We start from the raw sequence: 14082 nt of genomic DNA, 5'->3' as shown, positions 1-14082 counted from the left end.
GCCTGGCACATGGGTGAATGAATGTTGCTTGAAGGGCTGGTGTCCCGAGCTGATGTCAGGATTCCTGGGTTCTATTCTGGGGCTTGGCCCTCTGGGTGAGTAGACAGATACGGTGAGTTGCCCCCATGGGACAGCCAGAGCCTTGGCAGGGGGTGCTCCCGGGGGATGCAGGGCACTCTTTGCTGTTGCTGTTTGATGAGGGGCACAGATTGCAGCTGCCAATGGTGCCATCAGAGGTCTTCCTTGATGGGCGCGGTCTCTGCCTGGCCCCTCTACAACAGCCCAGCCCACAGTGGGCACTCCCCTCACTCAGGCCTGGTTGCAGCTTGGGGAGCCTCGGAGCTTGCACCCCTGTGTGGGATTCCCAAAGATGCAGTTCTGGGGGATCCCCCGTCACCCTTCTGTGGACTCTGGATTCCCCTGTGGCCTGGACTGGACAGAGCTGATGCTTGGGCATCGTGCCGGATTTTCTGAGCAGGCATGGAAGAGGAATCTCCTTTACCCAGTGAGGGAGGGTGTGAATCCTGCCTGTGCCAGGAAGGGATGCTCTGAATGCTGGGAAGTGCCATGGGGTTGGGGTTTGGTATTGGGGTTTCCCCCGGATATTCTTATTCACGTTCTTCAGGCCATTCCCAGCTTGGCTGGGTGTGTGGGTGTGTAGGTGTAGGGGTGCGGGGAAGGTAGGAAGGGCGAGGCTCGGGTGGGAAGGGAACTAATATCATAATGCACTAAGTGACAAGAGTATCAGGTGCTTTCCTTACCTCGTCTCTTTTAGGAAGATATTATTAGCCATGTTGTACGATTGAGAAAGATCAGAGAGGTTAAGGAACTCGCCCAAGGTCACAGAGTAAGTGACAGCTGGGATTCAGATTCAGGTCTCTGTGAAGGGCTGCGGCCAACCCACACAAGCGTTCCTTTGTGCACCTTTTTTAGAGGGGGCCCTTCTTCCAGGTGGATACATCTTCATGCCAGGGCACGTGGCTTAGCAATTGGAGCGTGGGCTAGATTTCAGCCCCAACTTGCCCCTTTAAGTTGGTTGCTCTTTGTATACACAGCGTGTATACACAACCTGCCTTTGTGCCTCTCCAGTTTGTGCTCCTGGAGAGTAGAGACCAGTCTGGCTTTGGGGGGACTTCTGAGGTTTCTGAGAGGAGACTTTGTTCTCTATGAGTAGTGGGGAGCCCCTTGGTCAGCTCTCCCCCTCTCTGCAGGGATTTCAGGAGAGAAGCGGGCTCAGGAACAAAGTTGAACACTCCATCGCAGACAGCCTCCCCTCCCCCGCCCCCGCCCCCCAGCCCCTCCGACTTCATCACCTCTTCTTGTTTTTGAGACCCTCAGCTGTCCCTTCCCTGCTGCACAGCTGCCAGACAGGAAATCAGATTAACTGTGTCCACACACACAGCTGTAACAGCTGTCAGGTTCGCAGCAGAAATGAGTGTAGCCGGACCGGGGACACGGTGAGAAAAAGTAGTTCTCCAACTTTCAGTCGTATGCAAAATACCAAGGGAATATATTAAAATGCAGAGCTCCAAGGCTTCGCCCCTGCCCTCCGCCACTGAAGGGTCTGGATTCTGTGGGGCAACCCGGGAACCAGGATTTGGGACGCATGTCAAATGGTTCTGATGTGTGTAGACCCGGCCTACGCTTGGAATAAGGGCTGTGTGGACGGGAATCATGTGGACGGGGTCGTGGGGCCCAGCAGCCTGCCTGTGGATGTCACCAGCCTCCCCGGAAGGCCTCAGTGGGCTCTGGGACTCCTCGGAGAAGGGTTGACCGCACCGGGAGGAAGGCTGTGGCCCTGGTCAGAGTCAAACACAGCCCCCGGCTGCCTGGCGGTCTGCGGAGGGGGGTTGTCTTGAGACGCTGGGCAGCAGGTGTGTGAACCCCAGCTGGGGTGGAGGATTATGGCAAGTGGCCAGGTGGGCAGGGCACCCCGCTGGATGCTCAGGGCTGCGTTGTACTTGCGGTGGGGGGGGTGGGGGGTGGAGGCAGAGCTCCTGCCCTGGGGCCCCTGCTGTCCACCCCAGGTGTGGAGTGAGCAGTCCCAGCGACAGCTGCAGGCTTTGCGATTAATGCGCCTTTTAACTACTTCTCGCTTGGTGCCCCAGCGTTTCCTGGAAATGGTGGGGCTGGGAGAAGTGAGTCTGTTTCTCTTCCAGATAGCCGTCTGAGATGAGCGAGTAACTCTCTCTTCACCAGTGAGAGAGGCTCGTGCCTTGCACCAGGACTCTCTGCACCCCCTAGGCTTAAGGTCCTTCAGAGGCCCGGTCTGCCTCAAGATTTCTGGGGGTTCCAACCACTCAGCCCCCTTCTCACTGGTGCTCCTGGACTCTGGTGTTCTGGAGGCCAACGGGGTGCCCCGTCTAGATCCCTGCATCCTTAATGCAAAGTTTGGCTCCTCGCCCCATCTCTCATTAAGTGCAGGAACAGCCCTCAAGGTTTCTCCTGTTTGTTTGTTTGTTTGTTTGTTTGTTTTTTCTTCTTTTTTAGTGGGAGGCAGATGGAGAGCCAGAAGACCTGAGCTAAGCCTTAGCTCCCCTGCCTCCCTTCCAGATGATGTTGGACAGATCTCTTTGATCTGTGGCCTCACTGTCCTCTGTCACTTTGGGAAGTTGAGTTGCTGATCTGCGAGCCCTTCCTGCACTGATATTCTGAGAGTCTCTGAAGTCAATTGCACGTTGCTTCTGCCTTTCCAGAAGAGGGGCCCAGGAAGATGTGGGGTGGTACTGGGGAGACAGTTGGAGCCTGCAGTGGAGTGAGGTTAGATACCAGAGAAGGCTTTCTGACTGCTTGGAGTCGGGACCCCCAGAGCAGGGATCAAAACCTTTGCTCCTCTGTGCTAAGCAATGCTTTTGAGGGACCAGAGGGATGCCACGGCCGTGGGCTGAGCCGCAGAGGACAGAGCGGCCCTTCTTGGAGGTAGCAAAGCAGCAGAAACAGCCTGGATGTGCTGTGGTTGGGAGGAGGCCGTTCCCAGGATTCCTTCTCTGGCGCTGGGATCTCTCGCCGCTGGCCGGTGCAGTTCACGTTGTGCCCCACAGGCAGGGCTTTGATCAGGACAGGACCACAGAGTGACCTTGCAGCAGGCTGAAATGAGAGAGCTGAGGCCTCGCTCTGGCGGGGGTCTGAGCTTGGCGTAGCGCTAAGTATTTTGTATCATGCACTTTAGAAACATTCTGAGAAGTGGTCCCGAAATCTTCACCTAGACTGCCAGAGGGGTCGAGGATAGAAACAGATACCAGGAGCCATTAGTAACAGCCCTGACTAGCATCTGCTGAGATCTTCCCGGGCACAGCGCCAAGCTCCCCGGCGTGTCCTCCCCTGAGCCTAAGCGCTCTGGGAGGAAGGTACTAGTCTTACTCCCATTTCACAGATGCCCGCACGGAGCACCGAGAAGGTGCTCGGTGCCTTGCCCTGGGAAGTGGCGGAGCCTGACTTGAACCCTGGCATTTTCTTGCTCCAGAGCCCTGGCTCTTAACCATTATGTGATGTGTCTGCTTGCGTTACATGAGGAGCTGTGACGATTGCTAGGTGAGAGTCTTCCGCAGCTCGCACATGTGGAAATACCGTCCGAATTGTGGTAGAACCTGTTGAGCCTAAATTGGCCTCACTAGTCACGTAAGAGCACAGAAATAGATCATGGGAAACCGTCCTTGGTGGGGAGGAGTCATCGGCATCACGGGGAGGAGTGTGAAAGGCTGTTCCCTGCCTCCTTCGCAAAGGCCGAGGAAAGGACAAACCCCTTTTCCCATTCTCCGGAGGGACAGAACGAGGTCATTAGCCATTTAAGGAAGCTGCTGACTGCCCCGCGTGGAGAGGGAGCTCCTGAGGGTACGGGGTGCCGGTGGAAGGTGCCGCCCGCACGTTGCTCTCCAGTGGGGCCAGTTATCCAGGCTGGCTGGTGTGGAGGGCCCGGGATGCCCTGCATTGGAGCCAGGCTGTTTAGGTTAGTGTTCAGAGGGTGGGATTCCCTGCTACTTAGCCGGTGGAATCTTCTACACAGCGGCCTAAGAGGTTTGTGCAAAAGAGGGGGCCGAAACAAATGATCTCAAAGGCCTTTTTCCCCCCTTCCCCTCTTTTGATAGGGCAGCTCCTTAGATCCAGGGCGTATCTGCAGATGCCTCATTCTTTTTTTTTGGTCTTGTTTGTCCCAAACAGCTCAGCGCACCCCTCTCTCACACTCTGTGTACCCTGGGTCCCTTCCTTCTCCCCTAGCCTTCTGTGGCTGGTGGCTCCTGGGAGCAGGGTCTTTGTAGAGCCCAGCGTTAAGCTTTTTAGGTCTGTTGGACGGGTCCACTCGCTGTGCTGGCCCCTTCCATCTACATCTTCTCCAGAGGGAATGAAAGGTGCCATCTATCCGCTGCCAGGGTTTGGGTGACAGGTATTCTGGAGTTGGTGATTTCTCCATTTGAGGGCTTGGAGCCGGGGCATGGCTTGCAGTATGCTCAGAGCAGGAGGACAGCTTGGCCGTGCCCTGGAGCAACCAGATTTGTTTTTCGTTTTGAACCCTTGTTCCCAAAGTACCGCGAAAACCTGCTCCTCTTGTCCCAGAGCTCCTGCCCGCTCGGGGGCAGTGTCCCTCTTTGTCTGGACACTCCTTTTGGTCTAAGGCTGTGCTGGTGGCCGTCCCTGAGGAGCCAGGCTATCTCTGCTTGCGCCGCCCGAACCATCTGCCGTGGGAGCCCCAACTGGGCTGCTGGGGTTCACGGAGAGGTGGGAGGCCCAGATGAATGGGAGAGAAGTATCATCGTTAAGATTTCGCCACTGCCCAGGTGTGCCTGTGAGCTAGGCAGGGTGGCCCCTTCTGAGCCAGCGCCTGGCATGCGTGGGGCCGCTCTGATGGCTAGAAATACGCAGCCCTGCCAACTCACCTACCTGGGCTGGGGCTTCTCCACGGAGGCAGTGTGAGTCAGTCTTGCAGAAGGCCGAGGACAGGATGGTATTGCCACTTTTTCCTAAGGCCACCACTCCCAGGCAGAGGGGTCAGAATCCTTCAGGAGTAGAGTGTGGAGCAGGGTAGACCTGGACCCTTCTAGCTTCCCTCTGTAGGAGAGATTACTGTGTGGGCTGTCTGGCTTCCACTCTGTTCTCTACAGCTCTCTGTCAGAAGGAGGCATGGGGGCTGGGGGAAGGACCCAGGGCCTTGCCCTCCCAACTGATCCCTCTCCTGGCCTTTCAGGGGGCTCTTTGCTAGCCAGAGTTCCCAGGCTTTCCTCTTAGGGAATATTCCACCCCACCCCCCTCTCTTCCCTTTCCAACGTCCTCCCACTTTCTTGGTCCACCAGGAGGCGGTCGAGAGCCTTCTCCTATCTTGACACACCCATTTCTCCTGCCAGGTGCTTGGTTCTAATGGCAGCCACTGCCACCTGCTCTGCTCATGCCAAGCTGGCAGAGGGCACAAATCCTCTAGGGGGTGCAAGGCCAGCCGGGCTCTAGGTTTTGTGCCCAGCAGACTTCATCCAGGAGGTTCTGTGCCTCCCCCACATCCTTTCCCTGACTCCAGCTACCCAGCCGTCACCCCTTCCATCATAGATGGAGCCAGGTTATGACCCGGCAGAGCCCTGGGGTGCTGCATTTTGTCGAGGCCCTCCCAGGGCCTGCAGGTTAACATTCTCTAGTTGGCTGTGCTTCCTGCTTGCATGGGAACAAGGCTGTTCCCAGAGCCCGTTGGCCGTCCTGCCACTTGCATACCAATGGGGCTGTGGCTCCCACTGCATTGGGGCCTAGCATCTCTGCTGTGGTGGCGGCTGCATGGGAGCCCTGGTGGGAGATTCCCCTTGCCTGAGCCCGTGCCCTCTCTGCAGGGCTCCTGCAAGGGAAGCCAGCACTGCTGGCTGTAGTTCCATCCCTAGCAGGGTTATCTGCTGGGAGCCAGGAGTGCTTGGACCCCTGCCCTTCCCTGGGCGGGCAGGCTGGCAGGCTGGCAGGCATCCGGCTCCTGCAGCCCCAGCAGCCCCAGCACCGCCGGGAGCAGCAGGTTGAAGCCTGTCCTCCTCTTGGCTGAGTGGTCAGAGTGCCACGGGCCAAGCCAGCCTCACTGAGGAATAGATAACTCTCCAGCCGGCTTGGGGCTTTGTTGAGCACTTCTAGCACTGGGGAGACCTGAGGCTGGCTGCTGATTCCTTGCTGTCACCCTGCTTTGCACCCTGGGTGGGGTCGGCCACCTCCAGAAAAGCCCTTTGCAGGGCCTTTCCGAGGGCGCTTCCTCCCGGTGCTGGGGCAGGACGTGGGTTGGGAGGGAAAGTGAGCGAGTGTGTGTGTGTCTGTGTATGGAACCCCACCCTCCTGGCCACATCTGGCCACTCCTGCACATGTGGCTCTGGCCTCGTGGCCACAGAGTCGTCAGTGTGGCTGGCGGGCAAACCGCAGAGGAATGTGCCTAGCAGTGCTGGGCGGAGAAGGGGCTGGTGGGGACCGAGATACTCTGCTCAGGCTTTACCGTCCCATCCCCACCTCCACTGGGTCCCAGGGGCCACCATATTCAGGCATAAGGGTGGTAGCGGGGCCTTAGCCTTCAGCAGGCTTTGCCCCTGCCTGGGTGACACTCATTCAGTATGGGTTCCCTGGAGAGATCCAGGGTCTAGAAGCCTCTCTTAGCTCAGCCCTTAGTCCTCTCCCAGCTCCCTCTCCACTCCCGATGAGGATCGATGATGGGGGCTTGGGCAGACCCCTGCTTACGAGGGGAGGAGACACTGGTAGCCACCAAGATGTTGGGGTCCTTCCTTCTCCAGGCCCTTCCTTGCCACAGGGAGGTCTTCCCAGCTCCCTGTGGCCTCCCTGGGCTGGAGTGAGGAAAGTGAGGGCTTTCTTTGGAGAATGAAATGGAAAAGAAACAAGGTGGGTCGGCCCTGCCTCTCTCACTTCCTCCTTCCTAGGCAGTGGGTAGCCTGCCTTCCCCTTCCTGCTGGAGGCTCTGTGGAGTGTGGGTTGGGCTTGGGGCTCCCTGCTGGTGTGGTGTTTGCCCAGTTGCCCTGGCAACCACGGGGCAGTGGTGGGGAGTGACATTCAGTGACCAGAGGACAGTGTACAGGGATCAAGAGGTCGAGACCCATGCTTCCCATAAGCCCCTTGGAACATTTGCCTCTCCCTGGGGCCCCCTCAGCCCATTGCCCACATGGGGGCCTGGACCCGAAGTCTTGGGACCCAGCAGACCGCTCCAGCCCTTTCCCCTCCCCAGCGGGTTCTCCCTGAGACCAGAGTTCTGAGATCTCTGCCTGAGCTCCAGCCTCCGCCCCCCTTGCCATTACCCTTCTTCCTGTCTGATTCCCTTTCCTTTCCTGTCTCCTCCTCCCACCTCCTCCCTGCGCCTGCCCGCCCATTCTCTCATTCCCCCTCCCCCCAAGCACAGCTGCTGTTTGGCTCACTCTATATATAGCGGCATTTTCGGGGTAATTACAATAAAACTGTTGAAAGGAGATAATCCAGCAAAGGAAGCAGAGTCTGACTCCCAGCCCCCTCCTGTCCCTGGTTTGGTGCAGCCCTGCACCCCCTTTCCCTGAGTCCTCCTGCTCCAACCCCCCCCCTCCCCATTCTTACAGCCTCTCCCTTGGGCCCCATCTTCCCGCTGGGTGTGGGGCAGGGAAAAGGGGAAAGGGTACGGGTGTCCTGAGGTCCCCACAGGCTTCTCCTGGGTTTCCCAAGGGCCCTGGCTGCCAGCCCCATCAGTTCTAGAACCAGCCTCTGTGCTTCAGTTTCTTTAGGTTTCTTGGCAGGGAATGTGTGATGCTGAGAGGTGGGGAGGAGGCATGGGAAGGATAGTGGTTAGAAGCATAGGGTTTGGATTCACATTCTGGTTCTTTGATCACCTGGCTGTGTGCGTTTGGTCATGTACTTAAACCTTTTTTTCTTTCGGGGCACCCGGGTGGCTCAGTTGGTTGAGCGGCCAACTTAGGCTCAGGTCACGATTTCACAGTTTGTGAGTTCGAGCTTCGCGTCAAGGCTCTGTGCTGACAGCTCCGAGCCTGGAGCCTGCTTCGGATTCTGTGTCTCCCTCTCTCTCTGACCCTTCCCTGCTCACGCTCTGTGTCTCTGTCTCTCAAAAATAAACAAATATTAAAAAAAAATTTAAAAACCACAACAACCTATTTTCTTTCTCTTTTTAAGTTTATTTATTTATTTTGGGGGGTGGGGAGACAGAGACAGAGAGAGAATCCCAAGCAGGTTCCACACTCAGCGTGGAGCCCGAGTCGGGGCTTGATCCCACGAACGGCGGGATCACGATCTGAGCTGAAATCAAGGGTCAGACGCTTAACCTAACCGACTGAGCCACCCAGGTGTTCTTGTACTTGAACCTTTCTAAAGCCCGGCTTTCTCGTTAGGAAGGTAACTCACGTGAGATGCCCAGTGGTGTTAACAGTACAAGACAATTTATTACGCGTTGAGCACTCACAATCTTCCAGGTGGCGTGCTTCACGCTTTTGCGTATTTTCTTATTGAAGTTCATGGCTTGGACCTCAATTAAGGAAGAACACTGATTCTGTGGAGCAGAGGGCTTTGACTGCCTCCACCCCCCACCCCACCTGCCATCTATTCTCTTGGGTCTAGTGGGCCTGCCGGGGAGCTTTCTGGGCCCCCAGCATGGCTGCCACGGCCTAGTAGCGGTAGGATCGGGCTCACTGACGCCTGTCTCTTCTCCCTGCAGTGGAGGTGAAGCCGGTGCTGCCGGGAGCCATGCCCAGCTCCATGGGGGGCGGGGGTGGAGGCAGCCCCAGCCCCGCGGAGCTGCGGGGTGCCCTGGCGGGCCCTGTGGACCCCTCCCTGAGGGAGCAGCAGCTGCAGCAGGAGCTCCTGGCACTCAAGCAGCAGCAGCAGCTGCAGAAGCAGCTCCTGTTCGCCGAGTTCCAGAAACAGCACGACCACCTGACGCGGCAGCATGAGGTCCAGCTGCAGAAGCACCTCAAGGTGAGCGAGGGGGGCGCGGGGGGGCTGCCCAGACCTCCGACCCCCGCCCGGACCTGGCTCACCCCATCCCTCTTTCCCCCTGCCCCCCTCCCTGTGCCTCTGCAGCAGCAGCAGGAGATGCTGGCGGCCAAGAGGCAGCAGGAGCTGGAGCAGCAGCGGCAGCGGGAGCAGCAGCGGCAGGAAGAGCTGGAGAAGCAGCGGCTGGAGCAGCAGCTGCTCATCCTGCGAAACAAGGAGAAGAGCAAAGAGAGTAAGGCCTGGGGCCTCCCGCTCCTGCCGCCCCCCCACCCCCCGCCCCCAAGCTGTGGGCTCCTGGCCCTGAGCACCCAGGTCAGCGGCGCCCTGTCCTGCAGGTGCCATCGCCAGCACTGAGGTGAAGCTGAGGCTCCAGGAATTCCTCTTGTCGAAGTCAAAGGAGCCCACACCAGGCGGCCTCAACCATTCCCTCCCACAGCATCCCAAATGCTGGTAATGGCCCTGGGCGGGCATGGGTCACAGAGGTGCGTCCCCCCCCCTCCCCCCCCCATCAGGGGCTGCCCAGTTGCAGGATGGCAGGGGGCTCCTGGCCGGAAGCCAGATACAGGCCCTGCGATCTCTCTCGGGAGACGAGATTGCCACCCCTGGCTTCCCTCCTTGTTCCCCTCCCCAGATCCACTTCCTGTCCCTTCATGCAGTGGGTATTTCCTAAATGTGACTGCCACTAGGTGGCAGGCCCAGCTGGCTGGGTAATAACCTAGGTCTGTTTCCATCCCCACCCCACACCCCCCCAGGGGAGCCCACCATGCTTCTTTGGACCAGAGTTCCCCTCCCCAGAGTGGCCCCCCTGGGACGCCTCCCTCCTACAAACTGCCTTTGCTTGGGCCCTATGACAGCCGCGATGACTTCCCCCTCCGCAAAACAGGTGAGCAGTGCCCAACCTGGCCTCCCAGAGTATGGCTCCTTGGAGGTAGGGGTGGGAGTGTTGAAGGGGCCAGGCTGCAGGCGTGTGCGCATCCGTGTAGCTGTATCTGAGCCCTTCCTACCTTCTCCCTAGCCTCTGAACCCAACTTGAAAGTGCGTTCGAGGCTAAAGCAGAAGGTGGCTGAGCGGAGAAGCAGTCCCCTCCTGCGTCGCAAGGATGGGACAGTCATTAGCACCTTTAAGAAGAGAGCCGTTGAGATCACTGGTGCTGGGCCTGGAGGTAAGGGCTCCTCTTTTGTTCCTGTTCTGAGGTCCTGGGAGTGGGGGGTGGCTCTGAGCAAGCCCAGGTGACAGCCAGTTCTCCCATAGTGTCGTCCGTGTGTAACAGCGCACCAGGCTCCGGCCCCAGCTCTCCCAACAGCTCCCACAGCACCATTGCTGAGAATGGCTTTACTGGCTCAGTCCCCAACATCCCCACTGAGGTACAGGCCTGCTGAGGGCTGGGCGGGCGGGCCAGAGCTGCTCTGTTTCCCTTGGAAGAAGGAAGGCAGCTCCTTCCTGTCTGTCTTGCTGAGAGTACCCGGCAGGGACCTCTCTGCCCATGTGGACAGGCTAGAGGGACCTGTTGCCTCTAAGTGGGATTTGTCCCATGGGCCTCTGAAGGACTGTGATCTCTCAGTACTGCCCAGGTGGGGCTTGGTGTGGGGAGCGGGGAGCGAGGCACCATTCAGAGCCCTCGGCCCCAGGTGGCCCCCCCTTTGCCTGCTCTCATGCCTGTCTCTCCCGACTGCTCCCTAGATGCTCCCCCAGCACCGGGCCCTCCCTCTGGACAGCTCCCCCAACCAGTTCAGCCTCTACACGTCTCCCTCTCTGCCCAACATCTCCCTAGGGCTGCAGGCCACAGTCACTGTCACCAACTCGCACCTCACGGTAAGTATGAGGCACACGCCCCATCCTCCCTCTGGTGTCTAGGTTTGTGGTCCTGGGTGCCCCCAGCTGGGGTTTTTTGTCCTCACAAGGCCCCGAAGGAGATCAGATGGCCTTCCTCAGAGTTGGGGGGTGGGAGGTGGGTGGGTGAGGGATGCCGATCCAAAGTTGGCGGGACTGGGGATGGTACGTGCCTCTCCTTCATTTCCGTCTCTCTTTCCCTCCCCCAGGCCTCCCCGAAGCTGTCGACGCAGCAGGAGGCCGAGAGGCAGGCCCTCCAGTCCCTGCGGCAGGGTGGCGCGCTGACGGGCAAGTTCATGAGCACATCCTCCATCCCCGGCTGCCTGCTGGGCGTGGCGCTGGAGGGTGACACCAGCCCCCACGGGCATGCCTCCCTGCTGCAGCACGTGCTGCTGCTGGAGCAGGCTCGGCAGCAAAGCACCCTCATCGCTGGTGAGTGGGGGCGGCAGCTGTGCGAGGGAGTGGGTGTCAGGCTCCTCCTCCGAGGGCGCGAGGCAACCACCAGGGAGTAGCCGGGGACACTCTTCAGCTCTACCACAGCTCCCCTCCATGGCATCGTTGATTTCTTCTGTATCGCGTTGCTCGGACATTATCGAGCACCTCCAGCCCGCCAGGTGCTGTTCTCGACGACATCGATTGCTGCGATGGGCTCAGGTTCCAGAGCAGTGCCGTCCAGTAGAAATACAGCACAAGCCACATGTGCAACTTAAAGTTTTCGAGAACCGCGTTAAAAATATATATAAAAAGAGGGGCGCCTGGCTGGCTCGATCAGCAGAGCATGTGACTCTTGATCTCGGGATTGTAAGTTTGAGTCCCGTGTTGGGTGTAGAGCTTACTTAAAATCTTTTTTTTAATTTGAATTAAATTTCATTTCCTTTCATTGTTTTAAAGTTTATTTTGAGAGAGAGAGAGAGAGAGAGGGAGAGAGCACACACACATGCACAGGTGTGCACGTGAGCTCGTGAGCAAGGGAGGGAGAAGGAGAGAGAGGGGGAGAGAGAATCCCAAGCAGGCTTCATGTTGTCAGTGCAGAGCCCAGTGAAGGGCTTGATCTCCCGAACCGTGAAATCGTGACCTGAGCCGAAATCAGGAGTTGGACACTTAACCAACTGAGCCATCCAGGTGCCCCAGAATCTTTTTATTTTTATTTTTCATTTTTTTTTTTTTATTTTAGCACACAAGTGGGGCAGAGGGAGAGAGAGAGAGAGAGAGAGAGAGAGAGAGAGAGAGAGAGAATCTTTAAGCAGGCTTCATGCTTAGTGTAGAGCCTGACATGGGGCTTGATCCCATGACCCTGGGATCATGACCTGAGCTGAAATCAAGAGTTAGATCCTCAACCGACTGAGCCACCCAGGCACCCCAAAAATAAAAGCTTTAAAAAAATTGTGAAAGGAAACAGGTGAAATTAACTTTAATATATAAACGTACACATACATATTTTTAAAATTTTATTTATTTAGTTATTCTGCACATCCAGCGAAGGGCTTGAACTCACAACCCTGAGATCAAGAGTCTCACGCTCCTCCGACTGAACCAGCTGGGTGCCCCAACTTTGATATATGTTTAATTCGCTAGGTCTGGAATATTATCATGTCAACATATAATCAATATAAAGGGTTACCGATGAGACCATTTACTTTGTGCTTCATACTGTCTTGGAAATCCAGCGTGTATTTCATGTTTAGAGCACATCTCAACTCAGGCCACATTTTAAGTGCTCAGGAGTCACATGTGGCTGCAACTGTGGGATTGGATGGCACAGCTTTGGGCAGTCAGACCATAAGCAGCCGGTGGCATCAGAAGAGGTTCTCCTTAAAAGACAAGTGATCCTGGCCCCCAGACTTCCCCACCTGATGGGATCCTTGTCTATGATCGGGGGGGTCTCGCCGTTGGGAAAAGCTAGTCCTTGTTCAGCCGCACTGAGGGCCTAAGACCGTATGTGTAGTCATAAGGGAATCAAAGAGAGAGAGTGGTGAATCCAGGATGGCTTGCAGGAGGCAGTGGCTCTGAGCTACAAAACTGTTGCATTGTGGGGAGGAGGAAGAAGGGGGCTCAGGTTTGGGGGCAGGGTGCCCCAGGCCCCTCCAAGGTTTCTCCTGATCATGTCGGTGGTGGTGTTCCAGGAGGGGGAGAGCCTCGGGGTAGAGGGGGGCAGCCCGGAGCCCCGACAGTGATGGTCACTCGCCTTTCCCCACTGCACAGTGCCACTCCACGGGCAGTCCCCGCTGGTGACAGGTGAACGTGTGGCCACCAGCATGCGGACAGTGGGCAAGCTCCCGCGGCACCGGCCCTTGAGCCGCACTCAGTCCTCCCCGCTACCCCAGAGCCCCCAGGCCCTGCAGCAGCTGGTCATGCAGCAGCAGCACCAGCAGTTCCTGGAGAAACAGAAGCAACAGCAGCTGCAGCTGGGCAAGGTGAGCTGGGGGAGGCGAATGGCCAGGGCTGTGCTGGGGGCAGGACACCGGACGGCACCGGGCTGGCAGGCAGGGAGCGGGGGCTGACGCCCGGGGCCACTCCCCACGCCGTATCTGCTCCGAGTTGCCACCTTGCCTCACGCGGAAGCTCTGTACGGGCAGGGCGGCTACCAGGGAGAGGCAAGGGGAGGACGGACCCTCCTGGGCCACGGGCCGCATGGTTGCTCCCCCTCCCAGCCGGCGTGTCCCTTTGCTCTGCTCCCAGATCCTCACCAAGACTGGGGAGCTGCCACGGCAGCCCACCACCCACCCCGAGGAGACAGAGGAGGAGCTGACTGAGCAGCAGGAGGCCTTGCTTGGGGAGGGGGCCCTGACCATCCCCCGGGAAGGCTCCACGGAGAGTGAGAGTACGCAGGAAGACCTGGAGGAGGAGGAAGAGGAGGAGGAGGAGGAGGAGGAAGAGGAGGAGGAGGACTGCATCCAGGTCAAGGACGAGGAGGGCGAGAGCGGCACTGAGGAGGGGCCCGACTCGGAGGAGTCCAGTGCTGGTTACAAGAAGGTGCTCCCTCCACCCCGGCCCTTGATCGCCACCCCTCTGTCCCCTGCAGCCCCTTCCCATCTTTGCCTTTCCCTCTCCCTGGTCTGCGCTTCCCAGGCTTTCTGAAGAGAGCCAAAGCAGAGTGGGAAAGAGACAAGGGGCTATGGAAGGGGACGCTGCTTGTGTTGGTCTCAGAGCCATCTGTGCCCCAGTCTGCCAGCCCCTCCCTGTGTCTGTGTCTGCCCTTGCCACAGGCTGCTTGTGTGTGTGTGTGTGTGTGTGTGTGTGTGTGTGTGTGCACACAAGGCCTGTGTATCTGCGTTTCTGCTTGCGTGCGCGTGCGCGTGCGCGCGCGCGTGCACACAAGGCCTGTGTATCTGC

At 58.1% G+C, this 14082-nt stretch overlaps 1 protein-coding gene across 7 annotated transcripts in view; it reads left to right on the top strand.

Moving 5' to 3' along the window:
* The window catches only part of HDAC5 (histone deacetylase 5), a 38334-nt gene that overhangs the window by 15553 nt on the left and 8699 nt on the right, over positions 1 to 14082 (top strand). For all 7 annotated transcript variants that reach the window (XM_043584669.1, XM_043584666.1, XM_043584664.1 and 4 more), the window contains 10 exons: positions 8642 to 8901; positions 9007 to 9151; positions 9255 to 9369; positions 9672 to 9802; positions 9935 to 10081; positions 10171 to 10283; positions 10600 to 10731; positions 10959 to 11181; positions 12952 to 13163; positions 13429 to 13722. In XM_043584669.1, coding sequence (XP_043440604.1) covers positions 8642 to 8901; positions 9007 to 9151; positions 9255 to 9369; positions 9672 to 9802; positions 9935 to 10081; positions 10171 to 10283; positions 10600 to 10731; positions 10959 to 11181; positions 12952 to 13163; positions 13429 to 13722 — 1772 coding nt within the window. The remainder of the gene's footprint in view (positions 1 to 8641; positions 8902 to 9006; positions 9152 to 9254; positions 9370 to 9671; positions 9803 to 9934; positions 10082 to 10170; positions 10284 to 10599; positions 10732 to 10958; positions 11182 to 12951; positions 13164 to 13428; positions 13723 to 14082) is intronic.

This window comes from Prionailurus bengalensis, chromosome E1 (assembly GCF_016509475.1).
Source record: "Prionailurus bengalensis isolate Pbe53 chromosome E1, Fcat_Pben_1.1_paternal_pri, whole genome shotgun sequence".
NCBI lineage: Eukaryota > Metazoa > Chordata > Mammalia > Carnivora > Felidae > Prionailurus > Prionailurus bengalensis.
The sequence above is the reverse complement of the archived record's forward strand: the minus strand, read 5'-3'. Positions and strand labels throughout refer to the sequence as shown.